Source organism: Bos taurus, chromosome 1 (genome assembly GCF_002263795.3).
Source record: "Bos taurus isolate L1 Dominette 01449 registration number 42190680 breed Hereford chromosome 1, ARS-UCD2.0, whole genome shotgun sequence".
Classification (NCBI taxonomy): Eukaryota; Metazoa; Chordata; class Mammalia; order Artiodactyla; family Bovidae; genus Bos; species Bos taurus.
The window spans coordinates 67,081,692-67,099,033 of record NC_037328.1 but is presented as its reverse complement, the minus strand read 5'-3'; the positions used below and the strand labels follow the sequence as shown (position 1 = coordinate 67,099,033).

Sequence of the window (17,342 nt, the reverse complement as noted above, 5' to 3'; positions counted from 1 at the left end):
GAAAGTGAAGAACTAAAGAGCCTCTTGATGAAAGTGAAAGAGGAGAGTGAAAAAGTTGGCTTAAAGCTCAACGTTCAGAAAACTAAGATCATGGCAACCAGTCCCATCACTTCATGGCAGATAGATGGGGAAACAGTGGCTGACTTTATTTTTCTGGGCTCCAAAATCACTGCAGATGGTGACTGCAGCCATGAAATTAAAAGACGCTTACTCCTTGGAAGGAAAGTTATGACCAACCTAGACAGCATATTAAAAAGCAGAGACATTACTTTGCCAACAAAAGTCTGTCTACTCAGAGCTATGGTTTTCCCAGTAGTCATGTATAGATGTGAGAGTTGGACTATAAAGAAAGCTGAGTGCTGAAGAATTGATGCTTTTGAACTGTGGTGTTGGAGAAGACTCTTGAGAGTCCCTTGGACTGCAAGGAGATCCAACCACTCCATCCTAAAGGAGATCAGTCCTGGGTGTTCATTGGAAGGACTGATGTTGAAGCTGAAACTCCAAAACTTTGGCCACCTGATGTGAAGAACTGACTCTTTTGAAAAGACCCTGATGCTGGGAAAGATTGAAGGCAAGAGGAGAAGGGGATGACAGAGGATGAGATGGTTGGATGGCATCATTGACTCGATGGACATGGCTTTGGATGGACTCTAGGAGTTGGTGATGGACAGGGAGGCCTGGCATGCTGCGGTTCATGGGGTTGCAAAGAGGCAGACATGACTGAGCGACTGAACTGAACTGAATATTCCATTATGGATAAACAGTGTCGGTCCGTTCATCAATTGATGGATGTTTGGGTTATTTCCACTTTTTGACTGTTATGAATAATGCTACTATGAACATTTATGTACAAGTTTTTGGGTGGACATATGTTTTCCCTTCTCTTGTGTTAAACCTAGAAGTGTAACTGCCCAGTCATACAGCAACTATGTTTAACTTTTGAGGAACTGCCAAACTGTTTTCCAAAACAGCTGAACCATTTTACATTCCCACCCCAGTGTGTGAATGGTCTAGTTTCTCTCCATCCTTGCCAATACTTATTTCGTTTTTCATTCTGGCTATCTAGAGTGTGTAAAGTTTTATCTCATTATAGCTTGATGCATTTCCCTAATGACTAACGTTGTTGAGCACCTTCCTATGGTCTTATTGACCATTTGTATATCTGATTTGGAGAAATGGCTATTCAAGTCCTTTGCTTGTTTTCTAATTGAGATGGTTTTTGTTTTTATGTGCTTTTGTTTGTTTTGTCTTTTTGTTCAGTGGTAAAAGAGACCTTCATATATTCTGAATACTAACTCTTTATCAACTGTATGACATGCAGATATTTTCTCATGTGGGTTAATAATTTGTTCTTTTTAAGTTATTTCTTTGCATGAATACACTACTTCCACAAGCACTTTTGGGTCATGTTCTAAGAGAGCTGATTCAAGTCGGCTCATGTGGGTTCAAATTTTGCTTGGAGCAATTCAAAGTTAAATGTGTTCATATTCATTATACATTTAGAATAGTGTCTGGCACATAGTAAATGCTCAACAAATGTTATTTTAAAATAGAAATAATTTAAAAATAAAAAATATACCTTCCTCATTTTAGAGAGCACTGGAAAAATGGGAAGACCCAAAGAAAATTAAAAAGACTTATTCATCTGTTACCAAGAGGCAATCACTGATTACATTGTGATGTATATTCAATGCAAGCCTTTTTATATTTAAAAATAAAGTTGTATAAATTTTAACAACCTGCTTTTTTTTCTTAACATTCTGAGTAGCTTCTTTTGACATTAAATATGATTTTTAAACGGCTACCTAATATTCCATCGTATGCTAGTATCATTGTTGTTATTGTTGTTGTTTAGTCGCTAAGTTGTGTTAGACTCTCTTGCAACCCCAGGGAGTGTAGCCTGCCAGGCTCTTCCATCCATGAGACTTCCAAGGCAACAATACTGGAGTGGGTTGCCGTTTCCTCCTCCAGGGGATCTTCCTGACCCAGAGATCGAACCCATGTCTCTTTGCTCCCACATTGGCAGATGGATTCTTTACCATGAGCCACCAGGGAAACTCCAATAGTATCAGAGTTTTAATTTAGTTTTAAAATTCTAATTTGATTAGATTGCTTAGAGGTTTTAATTTATAAATAAGACTGTAGTGAACATGTTTGAAAGTAAATCCTGCCCAAATTTCTGATTATTTTCCTAGGAGAATGACTGGGCCAAAGGGTATGAGCATTATCACCAGGAGCAGCACTACCCATGGAACTGCTTACACCAGAAACCTCTGAGTCACACTGATGGCCTCTCTAAGTGGTGTCTGGTGACTCAGTGAGTTACATCCTAAGTGTCCAGCATCTACCTGCTTCTCACTCCATGGCCATCCTCCAGTTGGGATTACCCTGCTGTCCCTTACCTCCGTGGTTGCAGTAGCCTCATGCCTAGTCCCTCTTCACCTGCTCTCCTCTCACCCCAGCCATTCCTCATAATGAAACCAGAGACAGTTTTTTTAAAAAGAAAAATCTCATCTTCTTTATCTGTTTAGAACCCTTAGATAGCATCCCATTACCTTTAGGCTAAAGACCAACATTTTTGTTAATGGTTTAAAAAGCTCTGTTTGCCTCCTCTTTCTGAGCTCAGGGCAGATAAGCTTTTAAGATTTTGTGTTTCCAGAGATTTGCTTCTTCTCACGTCAGGGCCTTTGCATGTACAGTCTAGTGGTTCTTCTCTCTTTTCCCACTTCCCCTTACCCGAGCTTTACCTAGTTGGTTCCACTGCTTCCTTCAGATCTCAGCTCAGAGGTCATCTTCTCATGGCAGTCTTTCTGACCACATTCTCCCTCCCTCACCCCCCAAATCAGGTATGACTACCGAGTTAGCTCGGAGCACCTTGTATTTCTTAGTAGCACTTAGCGCAGCTCTGATCACATGGTTAGTTGTGTAAGCAGTTAGCAGTTTAAAGTCTCTCTTTGCCTCAAGAGGGTCCCCTCGTGAGAGCCAGGGCCATGTCTCATCATTGGCTGAACACCTGATATCTGGATAGTCAGACATCTGTGGAGGGAAAGAATAAAAGACCTTTGATACCCGAGGCCAAGTGCTTTGCAGAAGGGTGGTTTACATTTACTCTCCTCTCGGAACATACAAGAGTACCTGTTTGGCCACTCCTTTGCCCTAACAGAAATTTATGTTTTTAAAAGAATACCTTGTTGATAGGTGAAAGATGAGTGCCTCATAACTTTAATTAACATTTCTTTGTTGGTGTTGTTGAACGTGTGTTCAGGTTTATTAATAGTTTGTATTTTGTCTGGTAATTTTTCTTTCAGTTATCCTTATTAGGGTTTCAGGTTTTGGGTTTGTTTTTTTTTAAATAAATAAAGTACTTATATTTAAAGAATACTGTGTTTGTTACTAATGTACTAATTCCCAGTTTATTGTTTGCCTTTTGATTTTGTTTCATATCTTTATAGTAAGATCAAATAATATTTAATTAATATTTTTATTCTTATTTTATTTAGAAATTCCTTCTGTATCTTGACAATAGTAAATGTTCTAATATGTTCTTTTAATAGCTTGATTTCTTTTTCACATTTTTCTCTTTATCCATTGCATATTTATTTTGGTATGCTGTGTTCACTGACTTTTTTCCAAATAGTTAAGTTGGTAATAGCATCTTTATTGTAGTACCATGTACTGAATAATCCCTTCTTTTCCTACCAACTTTGAAACTACCTTTATTATATTACCATATTCTTATATATTTCAGCATCTGTTTTTGGACCACATACTGAACTATCAGTTTTGGGGCCAGTAAAACACTTGCTAAAAACTATTTTTTACAGCTGTTATGTATTTTAATATTTGAAAGAACAACTCATCTTCCCCAGTCACTCTTCTGTTTCAGCATTTTACTAGATACTGGTGGCGCAGTGGTAAAGAATTAACCTGCCAGTGCAGGAGACACAGATTCAATCCCTGGGTCAGGAAGATTCCACTGGAGAAGGAAATGGCAATCTACTCCAGTATTCTTGCCTGGAGAATTCCCTTAGACAGAGAAGCCTGGCGGGAACAGTCTGTGGGATCACAAAAAGTTGTATGTAAGTACGCATGCATGCATATGCACAATTGAACTTTACTCCTCTAAATGAAACTTAGAAAAAAAAAATGAAACTTAGAGTTAAACAGTGTTCAGTTCAGTTCACTCGATCCATCATGTCTGACTCTTTGCGACTCCATGGACTGCAGCATGCCAGGCCTCCCTGTCCATCACCAACTCCTAAAGTTTACTCAGACTCATGTCCATTGAGTTGGTGATGCCATCCAACCATCTCATCCTCCGTCATCCCCTTCTCCTCTAGCCTTCAATCTTTCGCAGCATCAGGGTCTTTTCAAAAGAGTCAGTTCTTCACATCAGGTGGCCAAAGTTTTGGAGTTTCAGCTTCAGCATCAGTCCTTCCAGTGAATATTCAGGACTGATTTCCTTTAGGATGGACTGGTTGGATCTCCTTGCAGTCCAAGGGACACTCAAGAGTCTTCTCCAACACCACAGTTCAAAAGCATCAATTCTTCTGCACTCAGCTTTCTTTATAGTCCATCTCTCACATCTATACAGGACTACTGGGAAAACCATAGCTCTGAGTAGACAGACCTTTGCTGGCAAAGTAATGTCTCTGCTTTTTAATATGCTGTCTAGGTTGGTCATAACTTTTCTTCCAAGGAGTAAGCTTCTTTTTATTTCTTGGCTGCAGTCACCATCTGCAGTGATTTTGGAGCCCCCCAAAACACTGTTTCCATTGTTTTCTTATCTATTTACCATGAAGTGATGGGACTGGATGCCATGATCTTAGTTTTCTGAATGTTGAGTTTTAGCCAACTTTTCACTCTCCTCTTTCACTTTCATCAAGAGGCTCTTTAGTTCTTCTTTGCTTTCTGCCCTAAGGGTGGTGCCATATATGAGGTTATTGATATTTCTCCTGGCAATCTTGATTCCAGCTTATGCTTCCTCCAGTCCAGCATTTCTTATGATGTACTCTGCATATAAATTAAATAAACAGGGTGACAATATACAGCCTTGACATACTCCTTTCCTGTTTTGGAACCAGTCTTTTGTTCCATGTCCGTTTCTAACTATTGCTTCTTGACCTGCATACAGATTTCTCAGGAAGCGGATCAGGTGGTCTGTTATTCCCCTCTTAAAGAATTTTCCAGTTTGTTGTAATCCACACAGTCAAAGGCTTTGGCATAGTTAATAAAGCAGAAGTAGATATGTTTCTGGAACTCTCTTGCTTTTTCAATGACCCAACCAATGTTGGCAATTTGATCTCTGGTTCCTCTGCCTTTTCTAAAACCAGGTTGAACATCTGGAAGTTCATGGTTCACATACTGTTGAAGCCTGGCTTGGAGAATTTTGAGTATTACTTCGCTAGTGTGAGATGAGTGCAGTTGTGCAGTTTGAGCATTCTTTGGCATTGCCTTTCTTTGGGATTGGAATGAAAACTGACCTTTTCCAGTCCTGTGGCCACTGCTGAGTTTTCCAGCAGTTTGCTGGCATGTTGAGTGCAGTGCCTTTCACAGCATCATCTTTTCACTTTTAATAAACAGTGTATTCACATTAAACAAGACATCTTGCCTGCCCTCAAGCCATCAATCACTGCAGCTACTTCCCCCTTCATAATGGTGCTTCCTCAGGGGCATTAAGAATGGAGAAAAACCGGATCTTGGTCCCAGATAGTTAAGATGCATATCAAATAATTTTTCTTTGTAATTAGCTGTAATCTTTTAAATGTTTAATTACCTGATTTCCCCTCCCCCCACAAAAATTTTTATATATCCCAGCTCCTCCCTTACCTCTTTGAAACAGTACCTCAGAGCTATTTTAGCAGCTGTTTCCTAGGCTGTATTCCTCAGTAAGATCCTCCGAATAAAATATAACTCACAACTTTTAGGTCATGTGGTTTTTTCTCCTTCAGTCAACAAGATTTTAAAAAAATATTTATTTATCTGCACCAGGCCTTACTTATGGCATGCAAGAACTTTAGTTGCAGCACGTGAGATCTAGTTCCCTGGACCAGAGATTGAACCCAGGCCTCCTGCATTGGGGTCATGGAGTCTTAGTCACTGAATTAACAGGGAAGTCCCCAGTCAAAAGGATTTAAATGAAAATTCTTGCTACCATGTGACAGTACTGTACAATCCTACACAGGAACATGAAATCTTTGCTTATTAAGTTTTTTTTTTTTTTAATCTCAGTAAAAAGATTTGGGTAAAAAAAAGTTTTCATACAAGTCTATAAATTTCTTCAAATATTATAAATTTTTCATAGCTGTTAGGAAGGAAGTATTTTTGCCTATTCTGTTTTTCTAATTGTGATTGGTACACAAATAAATGCCATTTATTTTTTGTATGTTTATTTTTTAATCTTTAATAGTGTACATAGTTTTTTAGTTTATTCTTGTGGGCTTTTTAGGAAGACAAGTATTTGATCTTACAAGCAACGATAACTTTTTTACCTTTCTATTGAGCATATTAATTTCTATTTTAGGTCTTGGTTAGAATTTTTCTAGAATGCTTGAAATAATATTTGATTGTAATGTATCTCAGTTTATTTTAGGAAGCAGATTGTGACATCACATCGCTCTTTGAAGCCATTTTGGATTGAATTCATTTGCTGACATATATTCTCAGTGACAACACTATAACTTAGCTGGCAGTAATTTGCCAAGCAGATGTATAAATAAGCCTAAACATTTGTAGATAGGGAGTGGAGTAACAATCAAAAGTCATACTCGGTACCCACATTCCAAATGTTTCTTGCTTGTGAGATGATGAAATCTTAACAAAATGGAAACATACTTGTTTTGGTGCTATGCACAAAAATACTTTAGGACTCCCTTTATAAGAATTAAAGCCTAACTCAACTTTTACACTATTTCCAAATCCTAAAAGCAGTTGAGCTGCTTCTTACCTAAAATTTTGTTAGTAGGATGAAAGTTTCAGCTGCCTGAAATATTAAAGAACAATAACAATCAAATTAGAAAATAACAATTCCATTGCACAGAATAAACTAAGAAAAACAACTGTAGTACCCAGAAAGAAATTGTCATGATGACAGAATGAAAACAGTTCCTTTGGTGCTGCTAATACCAGGAAGGAGTAAAAAGATTCTATTTTGAAATCACTACGTAAATAAGTCTGTCAGTTTTGTTCATTCCATTCATTGTAGTTTTCCCTGACATTAACAGTTCTCTGTTACTGTCTTTCCCTGACAGTAACAGTGTAATTTTTGCATTTGTAGGTTTTCATTTTTTCAAGTACAGAACTTGCTGTGACAAAATGATGAGGCTGTAACACAAATGTGCATATGAAAACTGGTCATAACTGAAAAGTCCTCCTCAGTCTACCCCAGAGGCAGGTGGCTCAAGTATGGCTTTAGTATTCAGTTGGATTTGTTGGACTGAATTCTGTGAAGTGAAAACTCACACGACAGTGGAAGGTCTTCAGGCTCACATTGGAGCTTAATGAAATGATTTAGAAATGATTCCAGCACCATGTAGCTTTCTTGTTTGTTTGTTTTTTTAAAAGTGTTTTCCAGTGCTGTTATGGTAAATTCTTGATGATGTTGATGATTAAGAGCTCATATATATTGATGGGTTACTATGTACCAGCCACTGTTCTAAATGTTCCTCAAAAATGATCAAATTTAAACAGTTCTTAAATATGCTGGTTTTTAGATAAATGTCCCTAGTAAAGTTTTCCTGCTTCTCAAAGTCAAGTGACAAATTGATGAAATAGGTGAATTAGGGGTGACACACACCCTCCCCTCTATTATTTCTCTGCAGTTCTGAGGCTTTAGGATAAAGAAATGAGGAAAGGTGATTGAGATAATCCTGAACCATTTGGGAGGAAATGGAAGGAACAGATAAAAGCTCTTTGAATACGCTTTTCTTCCTAGTACTAATTCAGCTAGTTTTTAGGTGCCCCAAGTCATGGGATGACAAGGAGTCAGACATGACTTAGCAACTAAACAAGTAAATATATAAGTAAATAGTAGGAAATTACTAGTAATTGTGCCTATGGCAACCTACTCGAGAATTCTTGCCTGAAAAATCCCATTGACAGAGGAACCTGTTGGGCTACAGTCCATGGGATCGCAAAGTTGGAAATGACTGAGCGACTAAGCACAGCACAGTACTAGTAATAGTGCCTAGCTTTTACTAAGTATCTGTCTTGTGTCATGCACTGTGCTGATTGAATTATATGTGTTAGATCTACATTCCCTCTTGAAAGGATTTCATGCTTGCAAAATAGATTGTCATCAGATTACTTGAATACTAACATTCCAGTGTACATTTAGAGTATTCTGCTAACTGCAAAAGAGAAATTATTTCATCACTATTTAGAATAATAATTCTTGTATAAATAAAACAGTTCTACCCGTAGGAACAAACCACTCTGGACACACAGCAGACTTTGCTTCAAGCTTTCCTGATCAACCCTCATCTCCGATCTTTGCCTTTTCCTAGGTTCTCTGTGGCACAGAATTTTGCATCTAATTATATGATGCCTCACATTCCCTGTTATTCTGGTTAAAGTTTTCTTTTTGTCTAAATATATTCTAAATTCAAGAGTATTATCCATTTCTTTTATGTTCCTGGAAACCTGAACACAATACTAGTTACAAATTAGGTACTTAATAAATGATTCTGAAATAAGTGAGTTAATGAATAAATAAACAGACTTTAAATTGCCATTCTCCACTTAATGGACAGATTCTAAGGAGCTCTATATGATAAATGTACAGTATAAAGTCAAAAAGCTTTCAAAAGATAGTGTTGCCATTTTTATTTTTTTAATTTGCAGAAGTAGTTCTCAAACTTTTTAGACTCAGGATTTCTTTATGCTTAAAATAATTGAGGGGACTTTCCATTAACTAAAATTCTATGCTCCCAATGCAGGGGGCCCAGGTTCCATCCCTGGTCAGGGAACTAGATCCCACATGCCACAACTAAGACCCGGCACAGCCAAATTAAATAAATAAAAAATGATTGAGTACCCCAGTGAGTGAGCTTTGGTTGATGTAGGTTATATCTCATGATGGAGAAGGCAATGGCACCCCACTCTTGCCTGGAAAATCCCATGGATGGAGGAGCCTGGTGGGCTGCAGTCCATGGGGTTGCTAAGAGTCGGATACAACTGAGCGACTTCACTTTCACTTTTCACTTTCATGCATTGGAGAAGGAAATGGCAACCCACTCCAGTGTTCTTCCCTGGAGAATCCCAGGGACGGGGGAGCCTGGTGGGCTGCCGTCTATGGGGTCGCAGAGAGTCGGACACGACTGAAATAACTTAGCATTAACATTAGCATATCTCGTGATACTTACCATTCAGTTCAGTTCAGTTGCTCAGTCGTGTCCTACTCTTTGAGGCCCCATGGACTTGCAGTACGCCAGGCCTCCCTGTCCATCACCAACTCCGGAGTTTACTCAAACTCATGTCCATTGAGTTGGTGATGATATCCAACCATCTCATCATCTTTCGTCCCCTTCTCTCACCTTCAATCTTTCCCAGCATCAGGAACCTGAACACAATACTAGTTACAAATTAGGTACTTAATAAATGATTCTGAAATAAATGAGTTAATGAATAAATAAACGGACTTTAAATTACTATTACTAATTAAAACCGAGATATGTCTAGTTAAAGAAAAGATAGCTATGAGTTTAAGTTTTATTGGGGGTCTTAATTCCTTAATAGCTCAGTTGTTAAAGAATCCAGCTGCAATTCAGGAGACCCCAGTTCGATTCCTGGGTCGGGAAGATTGCTGGAGAAGGGAAAGGCTACCCACTCCAGTATTCTGGCCTGGAGAAATTCCATGGACTGGACAGGACTGAGCAACTTTCACTTTCTTTCAATGAGAACTTCAGCACAGGAGAGAGCCTCTCAGGAGCTCTGAGAAAACTACTCCAAAGAGTAGGGAAGAAGCCTGTATATATATATGAATTTGGGCTAGGGAACATCTGAGTCAAGCAGACATCTTGGTAGTCACAAATAACCAATATATAAAGTTAATGATATTAGTGCTTTTCTTTAGGAAGATGCAAGAATCTGGTCATTGAAGTTCTTCCCAAGATATACATCTAACTATCCAAGAGGCCTGCTCGTCCGAAGCACAGAGCACCCTGTTATGGTCTTAATTTCTTCTATCTGAACCACAGAGTGCTTCATCCTCTTATGGTCTTGGTTTCCTCTGAGAGTACACTGTTGGTGACTGCAGTGGGCTACCACTTAATCCTTGTAGAACTGGTTGGTGAGCAGTTCTCTTTGTTTTTGTTTACAGACATTTAAAAATATAAGAATATAAGCGCATACTCTACTAGCTGTCACAGCAGTGACATCAACACGTCATGTAGCCCCTCGAAAACGCCATTGTATTCTTGTGAGAGAATAAGCGTGAGAAGGACAAATACTGTCGTAGTATTATTATGAAAATAGTTCAGACCTCACAGCTCCCTGAAAAGGTCTTGGAGAATTGATAAAGTATTCCTCTGGATCACTGCATCAGGCTATAGAAAGAGTAGTCTTTAATCTAAAGATTAAATTTGTGTTTTTTTACTTTTAAATTTAATCATGAATATTGTTAAGTGTTATATATGGCTCTAATTATTTAGCAAGTACATAATTAATTTCTAATTAATGTTAAATAGTAATTTCTTGGTTGAAATGATCTTCATTTGAAAAAGCAACAATATTTGGAAACTGTGTATGCATTTAAAGTTGGGTTCTCTTCTGTTGCAGCTCCTCAGTTTGAAACCGCATGTAATTATGTAGAAGCTACACTTGAAGAGTTTCTTTCCTGGAACTCTGACCAGTCTAGTATTTCTGGAGCATTTAGAGACTATGATCATTCCAAATTCTGGGCTTATGCTGACTATAAATATTTTGTCAGTTTATTTGAAGACAAGACAGATATTTTCCAGGTAAGTCAGTATATTTCTTTTAGTCATGGTATAATTTATTCTTGAGAAAAGTTCACAAATTAGAATCTTCAAGGTACCCTTTTCCTCACTGTCTTTTTCTCTCAAAAGTCACAGTGAGTCTTGCGTATTCTGTCCACTCACGCCCAAAGACTCACTCAAAGGAAGTGTAATGTTTGGCCTACCAAGGTCAACAGCCTTCTTATTGTTTTCCTAGTTGCCAAACTTCCTGCACAGTCTCTCCTTTGCCTTTTAAACAGCACCTGAATCAGTTTGGAGTATGTCAGAAACATAGATTGTGTATACAACTTCATTTCCTCCTGACCTTCATCTAAGTTCTTATTCTATCAGGCAGGCAGATGGAGGTGCAAAGCTGGTTACGTGAAGAAGCTTTCAAGCATTCCTAGGATCCTAGAAACCCTCCTGGCTACTGCTGCCTGCTCTCATTGCTTGGGGGGTAAGGGGGTGGGGGGTGCTTAATGCAGGTTTATGGCCTGAGGCAGAAAGTGCTGGGCTCCCAGAGATTCACTGTAGAAGTCCTACAGAAGTGTGCAGGCACTTGCAGGAGTAAGAATGTGGAAATCCTTTGCTATGTGTTGACATAACCAACAGCAGTTTGCAAACTACGGTATCCTCTTTTCGAATGCTTTCTACCTCAAACTGCCAGTTCATTTTGTGGGGTGATTTTGCAAACTCCCTGCTCTAGTCTCTGTCTTAGGCACATGGGCCAGGAATGGGAGTCTTCCCAGGAAGCTGTCTGAATGACTCTGCCTTGCCCACCATCAGGTCGAGGTTCTAGAGTTCTTCATCCTGCCCTTTCGGGATGTATTTTACCATCACAGCAGGCTGTTTACACCTCCCCACCCCTACCCACTGCTCTCGCCTGTCACCACCACACACCCTCTGGACTCTCCTCTCATACAGGCTGATAGTCCTTGGACTCTCGAGTCATTTTGCATTGAGCTTACATTTTTCTGTTTCACCTTGAGTCAAGGTTTGAACGCTGGTGTTTTCACAGTTATAATACGGCAATCAATAATACTTTGTATCTTTCCTTTATTAACATTTTAAATGTTTTCTTATAATAAAGTATCCTTTTTGTAAAAGAAAGGAAAACGTGTCTCGTGGCTCATAATTGTTAGCTGAGGATACTTTTTTTCTCACAACCATGAATGAAATGCATTGATTTTGAAAACATTCAGTAGATGCTTTCTGAATCCAGTCTATATCAATGTACTATTTACTCATTTTTAAATGATAATTTTGAGGTAATACTTTAATAACCTTAATTGTGATTACTCTATGGAACTTTAATCGTAGACCTTTCAGAAATCATACTTAACTTTTAGAGTATTTCATTATATTTCTCATACCCTAACCCATCCTACATATTAGACTAGTATTTGTTTTTAATTTATTATTTACTTTGGGCTGTGCTGGGTCTTCGCTGCTTTGCATGGGCTTTCTCTAGTTGTAGTGAGCATGGGCTGCTCTCAGTGTCCGGGCTTCTCATTGTGGTGGCTTCTCTTGTAGCGCATCGGCTCTAGATGTGTGGGCTTCAGTCATTATAGCTCTCAGGTTCAGTAGTTGTGGCTTGCGGGCTCTAGAGCACTGGCTCAGTAGTTGTGGCACACAGGCTTAGCAGCTTCAGAGCATGTGGGATCTTCCTGGATCAGTGATCAAACCCATGTCCCCTGCATTGGGAGGTGGTTCTTATCTACTATGCCACCGGGAAAGTCCTAGACTAGTATTTTATTATTCTATATTTCAGGTAAAACATAATAATAATAATATTTATCAATACTTGGTCAGTTTTCATTCCATTCCCAAAGGAGGTCAATGCCAAAGAATGTTCAAACTACCGCACAATTGCAAAGTAATCCTAGCAAAGTAATCCTCAAAATTCTCCAAGCTAGGCTTCAACAGTACGTGAACTGAGAACTTCCAGATGTTCAAGCTGGATTTAGAAAAGGCAAAGGAACCAGAGATCAAATTGCCAGCATCTGTTGGATCATAGAAAAAGCAAGGGAATTCCAGAAAAACATCTGCTTCATTGACTATGCTAAAGCCTTTGACTGTGTGGATCACAGTAAACTCTGGAAAATTTTTAAAGAGATGAGAATACCAGACCACCTTACCTGCCTCCTGCAAAACCTGTATCAGGTCAAGAAGCAACAGTTAGAACTGGATATGAAACAACAAACTGGTTCAAATTTGGGAAAGGAGAATATCAAGACTCTATACCATCACCCTGCTTATTTAATGTCTATGCAGAGTACATCATATGAAATTCCAGGCTGGATGAAGCACAAGCTGGAATCAAGATTGCCAGGAGGAATGTCAATAACCTCAGATATGGCAGAAAGCAAAGAGGAACTAAAGAGTCTCTTGATGAGTGAAAAAGCTGGCTTAAAACTCAACATTCAAAAAGCTAAGATGATGGCATCTGGTCCCATCACTTTATGGCAAATAGATGGGAAATAGTGGAAACAGTGACAGACTTAATTTCTTGAGCTCAAAAATCACTGCAGATGGCGGCTGCAGCCATGAGATTAAAAGATGTTTGCTCCTTGGAAGAAAAGCTATGACCAACCTAGACAGCATATTAAAAAGCAGAGACATTATTTTCCCACAAAAGTCTGTATAGTCAAACTATGGTTTTTCCAGTAGTCACATATGGCTGTGAGAGCTGGACAATAAAAAAGGCTGAGCCCTGAAGAACTGATGCTTCCGAACTGTGGTGCTGAAGAAGACTCTTGAGAGTCCCTTGGACTGCCAGGAGATCAAACCAGTCAATCCTAAAGGAAATAAACCCTGAATATTCAGTGGGAGGACTGATGCTGAAACTCCAATACTTTGGCCACTTGATGGAAAGAGCCAACTCATTAGAAAAGACCCTGATGCTAGGAAAGATTGAAGGCAGGAGGAGAAGGGGACAACAGAGCACAAGATGGTTGGATGACATCACCAACTCAGCGGACATGAGTATGAGCAGGCTTCGGGAGATGATGAAGGACAGGGAAGCCTGGCATGCTGCATTCCATGGGGTCGCAAAGAGTCAGACACAACGGAACAACTGAGCAGCAACAGCAAAGTGCTTTACCTTTGTAGTCCTCACAATAAACCTATGATTTAATAATATCCCTGTTTTAAGAAAAATGAGGCACCAAGACGTTAAGTAAACCTTTTTTTGAAATTGTACAGCTAAGAAAAGAATAACCTAAGCAGCCTGCCCCCCAGGCTTTAACTGCTGCTCTGTATGCCTGCAGAAGGCTCGGATACATGACTCCACAGCTAGGATGAAGGCCTTCTATCTGTGCTGAATCTTGTCTCACTCTGCCTTGGGTGAATCTCTAAACTGACCCCATCAGTTGTTCTGTCTCAGCCCAGGCATGGCAGCACTGTGCAGACATGTGTCCTTCCCTTAAGCGTGGGTATAAAAGACAGTCTTTTGGTAATGTGCTGGAATTCTATTTGAGCCCTTATACAATCTGATATTTTTAGTTGAATGAGTTTTCTGTCAGCTCACATTATGGTGATTAATTCTCTGGATTAGAACAGGCAAATCTGCTATGAACAGCCAAGTCCATTAAGATTATATCATTTTTTTATCTCAGTTTTCTGAGCACAAAGTCTTATATTTAAGATATCTAAGTTGTTTTACTTTTACCACTATAATTCAGTCACTAAATCTGACTACTTTTGTTTCAGGCTTTCTTCCATCTGTCTTAAAATGGTGGGTAAACATTAAAACTGATAAATTTTTAAATGTTTATTTAAAATAAACTCATTGTATGTGAATATAAATTATTTTTATGAAAATAATTATATTCACCAATATTTTAATGTTAGGAGAGGAGTGGCATTGCTTTATGTTCTTGTAAGTCTCTTTAATGTCTGGCATGGCAACCAACTAGTCGGACACAACTAAGCACAAGAGTTGAATAGAGGAAAGCTGATTTTTTCTATCTGCGTCATTCAGTCTGTTGCGATTTGTTGGTTTGTTTGAAGTGTATGAAGAATATCTGGTTTCACATACATATGCAGCTGAAAAAGAGAGGAGCATTTTGGCAACCTTTCTAGATAATTGTGGATTTTTTTTTTAATACTCCACCAAATTTGAGTTGTTTCTACCTCTAACGAGTAGTCTCTTAAAGGTTCATTAGTTACAGTAATCTGAACCCATAATCAATGAACCCTTCGTAGTAAAATCCATTGGTCTATCTTTCCTGGAATGGATCTTCAGTAGTGGTGTATAGATCTTCCAAATGTTGATGCATTTTTATTTACTTCATTATTTCGAAAAGTGACATTTGTAAATAGCATCACCATTCTTATCAGAAAAGTCTTTTAAGTTTTAGGAAGCTTTCTAGCTCATGTGTTTCAAGATACAAGTTTCCAAGATCATTTTTATTCTGTTCAGAATATTTTCTAATTTCCCTTGTGATGTTTTTCTTTGACTTATGGATTACTTAGAAGTGTAATGTTTATTTTGCAAATACTTGGGGATTTCCAGCTGTCTTTCTGTTATTCATTTCTAATTTAATTCCATTGTGTTCAGAGAACATACTTTGATGATTTCAGTCCTTTTAAATTTATCGCTTTACAGCCCAGAATATAGTCAATCTTGATACATGTCCCACGTGCACTTGACAGTAATGTATATTCTGCTGTTTTTGTTTTATGAATGTCCATTAAGTTGATTGCTCATGTCTCCCGTATCTTTACTGATTACCTGATACTTGTTTTACCCATTATATAGAGATAGATACTGAAATTTCTCAACTCGAGTTGTATATTTGTTTCTTTTTCATTTTAGGTTGGTCAGTTTTTGTTTTGTGTATTTTGTAACTAGTAACAGTTTAGGTTCATACACATTTAGGATTACTATTTCCTCTTAATGGATTGATATTTTATCAAAATGTGATGATCCTCTCTTTTCTGAGTTCTTCCTTTTTCTGATGTCTGAAATCTACTTTGTTTAGTTTGCCTTTGGATAGTGTTAATAAGAAAAAGGGGTACTTGCACTATGATTCCATTTATATAAAATTGTGCTAAGTTGCTTCAGTCATGTCTGACTCTGAGACCCTATGAACTGTAGCCCTCCAAGCTCCTCTATCATGGGATTCTCCAGCAAGATTACTAGAGTGGGTTGCCATACCCTTCTGCAGGGGATCTTCACGATCCAGGTATCGAACCCATATCTCTTAGTCGCATGCATTTGCAGTCAGGTTCTTTACAATTTATAGTGACAGAAAATAGATCTAAGAAGGAGAGGTAGAGAGAGGTTACAAAAGGTTATAGGAAAACTTTTGGACATGACCGAAATGTCTGTCACCCTGATTGTAGTGATTGTTTTTCAGGTGTATATGTAGGTGAAAATTCATAAAATTATGCACTTTAAATATACACTGTTTATTGCACCTCGATTATACTTCAGTAAGGCTGTTTTTAAAAATGCAGTGCTACTAGTACTCTTTGGTTCCACAGCCTGACAACGACACTTTGATCACCATTGTTTTTGTGCCTTCAATGCAAATGTCAACACAGTGAAATAAGAAAATACCTCACAGATCACCTGAAATGGTCTCAGGGGTCCCCAAGAGGTCTGTGATCCTATTTAAGAATCTCTACATCGTCCCTTCTGAAATTACTCTCTACTCTTCTAGTTCTGACTCCTCCTGTAATTAATTCTAAAATAGTTTCTTATGAAAATATTGAAATTATATTCACAACCATTTCATGACTTGAAATTGAAAGTGAAAGTTGCTCAGTCGTGTCTGACTCTTTGCGACCCCCATGGTCTATACAGTCCTTGAAATTCTCCAGGCCAGAATACTGGAGTGCGAAAGCCTTTCCCTTCTCCAGGGGATCTTCCCAATCCAGGGATTGAACCCAGGTCTCCCACACAGTAGCAGAAGCTGCTCTTTACCAGCTGAGCCACAATGGAAGCAGCTTTAAATTGTGTAAGGGAAATAGCATTGAAGACTCTCCCCAGTGTAACCGCAGCCTGTCTCCTCTGCATCTCCTTGCAATGCTGGACCACAAATGTGCTCTGTCTTCTGGCCTTTGCTTACGCTCTTCTCAATTTCTGCCTGTTAGTATTTAACTTCTTAGGGCCTGGCTCAGATTCACCCTTGGCTCAGAAGTCTTCTCAGCCACTCGTACTTACATCCATCTGTCCCTTGCCTTCATCCCTGTATGTTTTATTTGGATTGTTATTTAAACAGTGCATGACATAGATTGCCTGTATCTTGTTCCCCTAACAGCATTGTAAACTCTTTGGAAACAAAATTTTTTATTCCTCCAGACTGCTAACATAGTGCTGAATATATAATGAATATTTGAATGATTACATAAGTGTGTTTTTTCCCTAGTCTTACCATT

General features: G+C 38.6%; 1 protein-coding gene across 2 annotated transcripts in view; it reads left to right on the top strand.

Annotated features, from left to right (window-relative positions):
• Window positions 1-17,342, top strand: part of HSPBAP1 (HSPB1 associated protein 1) — a 56,057-nt gene that overhangs the window by 21,219 nt on the left and 17,496 nt on the right. For both annotated transcript variants that reach the window (NM_001014911.1, XM_059880459.1), the window contains one exon: window positions 10,777-10,958. In NM_001014911.1, the coding sequence (NP_001014911.1) occupies window positions 10,777-10,958 (182 nt within the window). The remainder of the gene's footprint in view (window positions 1-10,776; window positions 10,959-17,342) is intronic.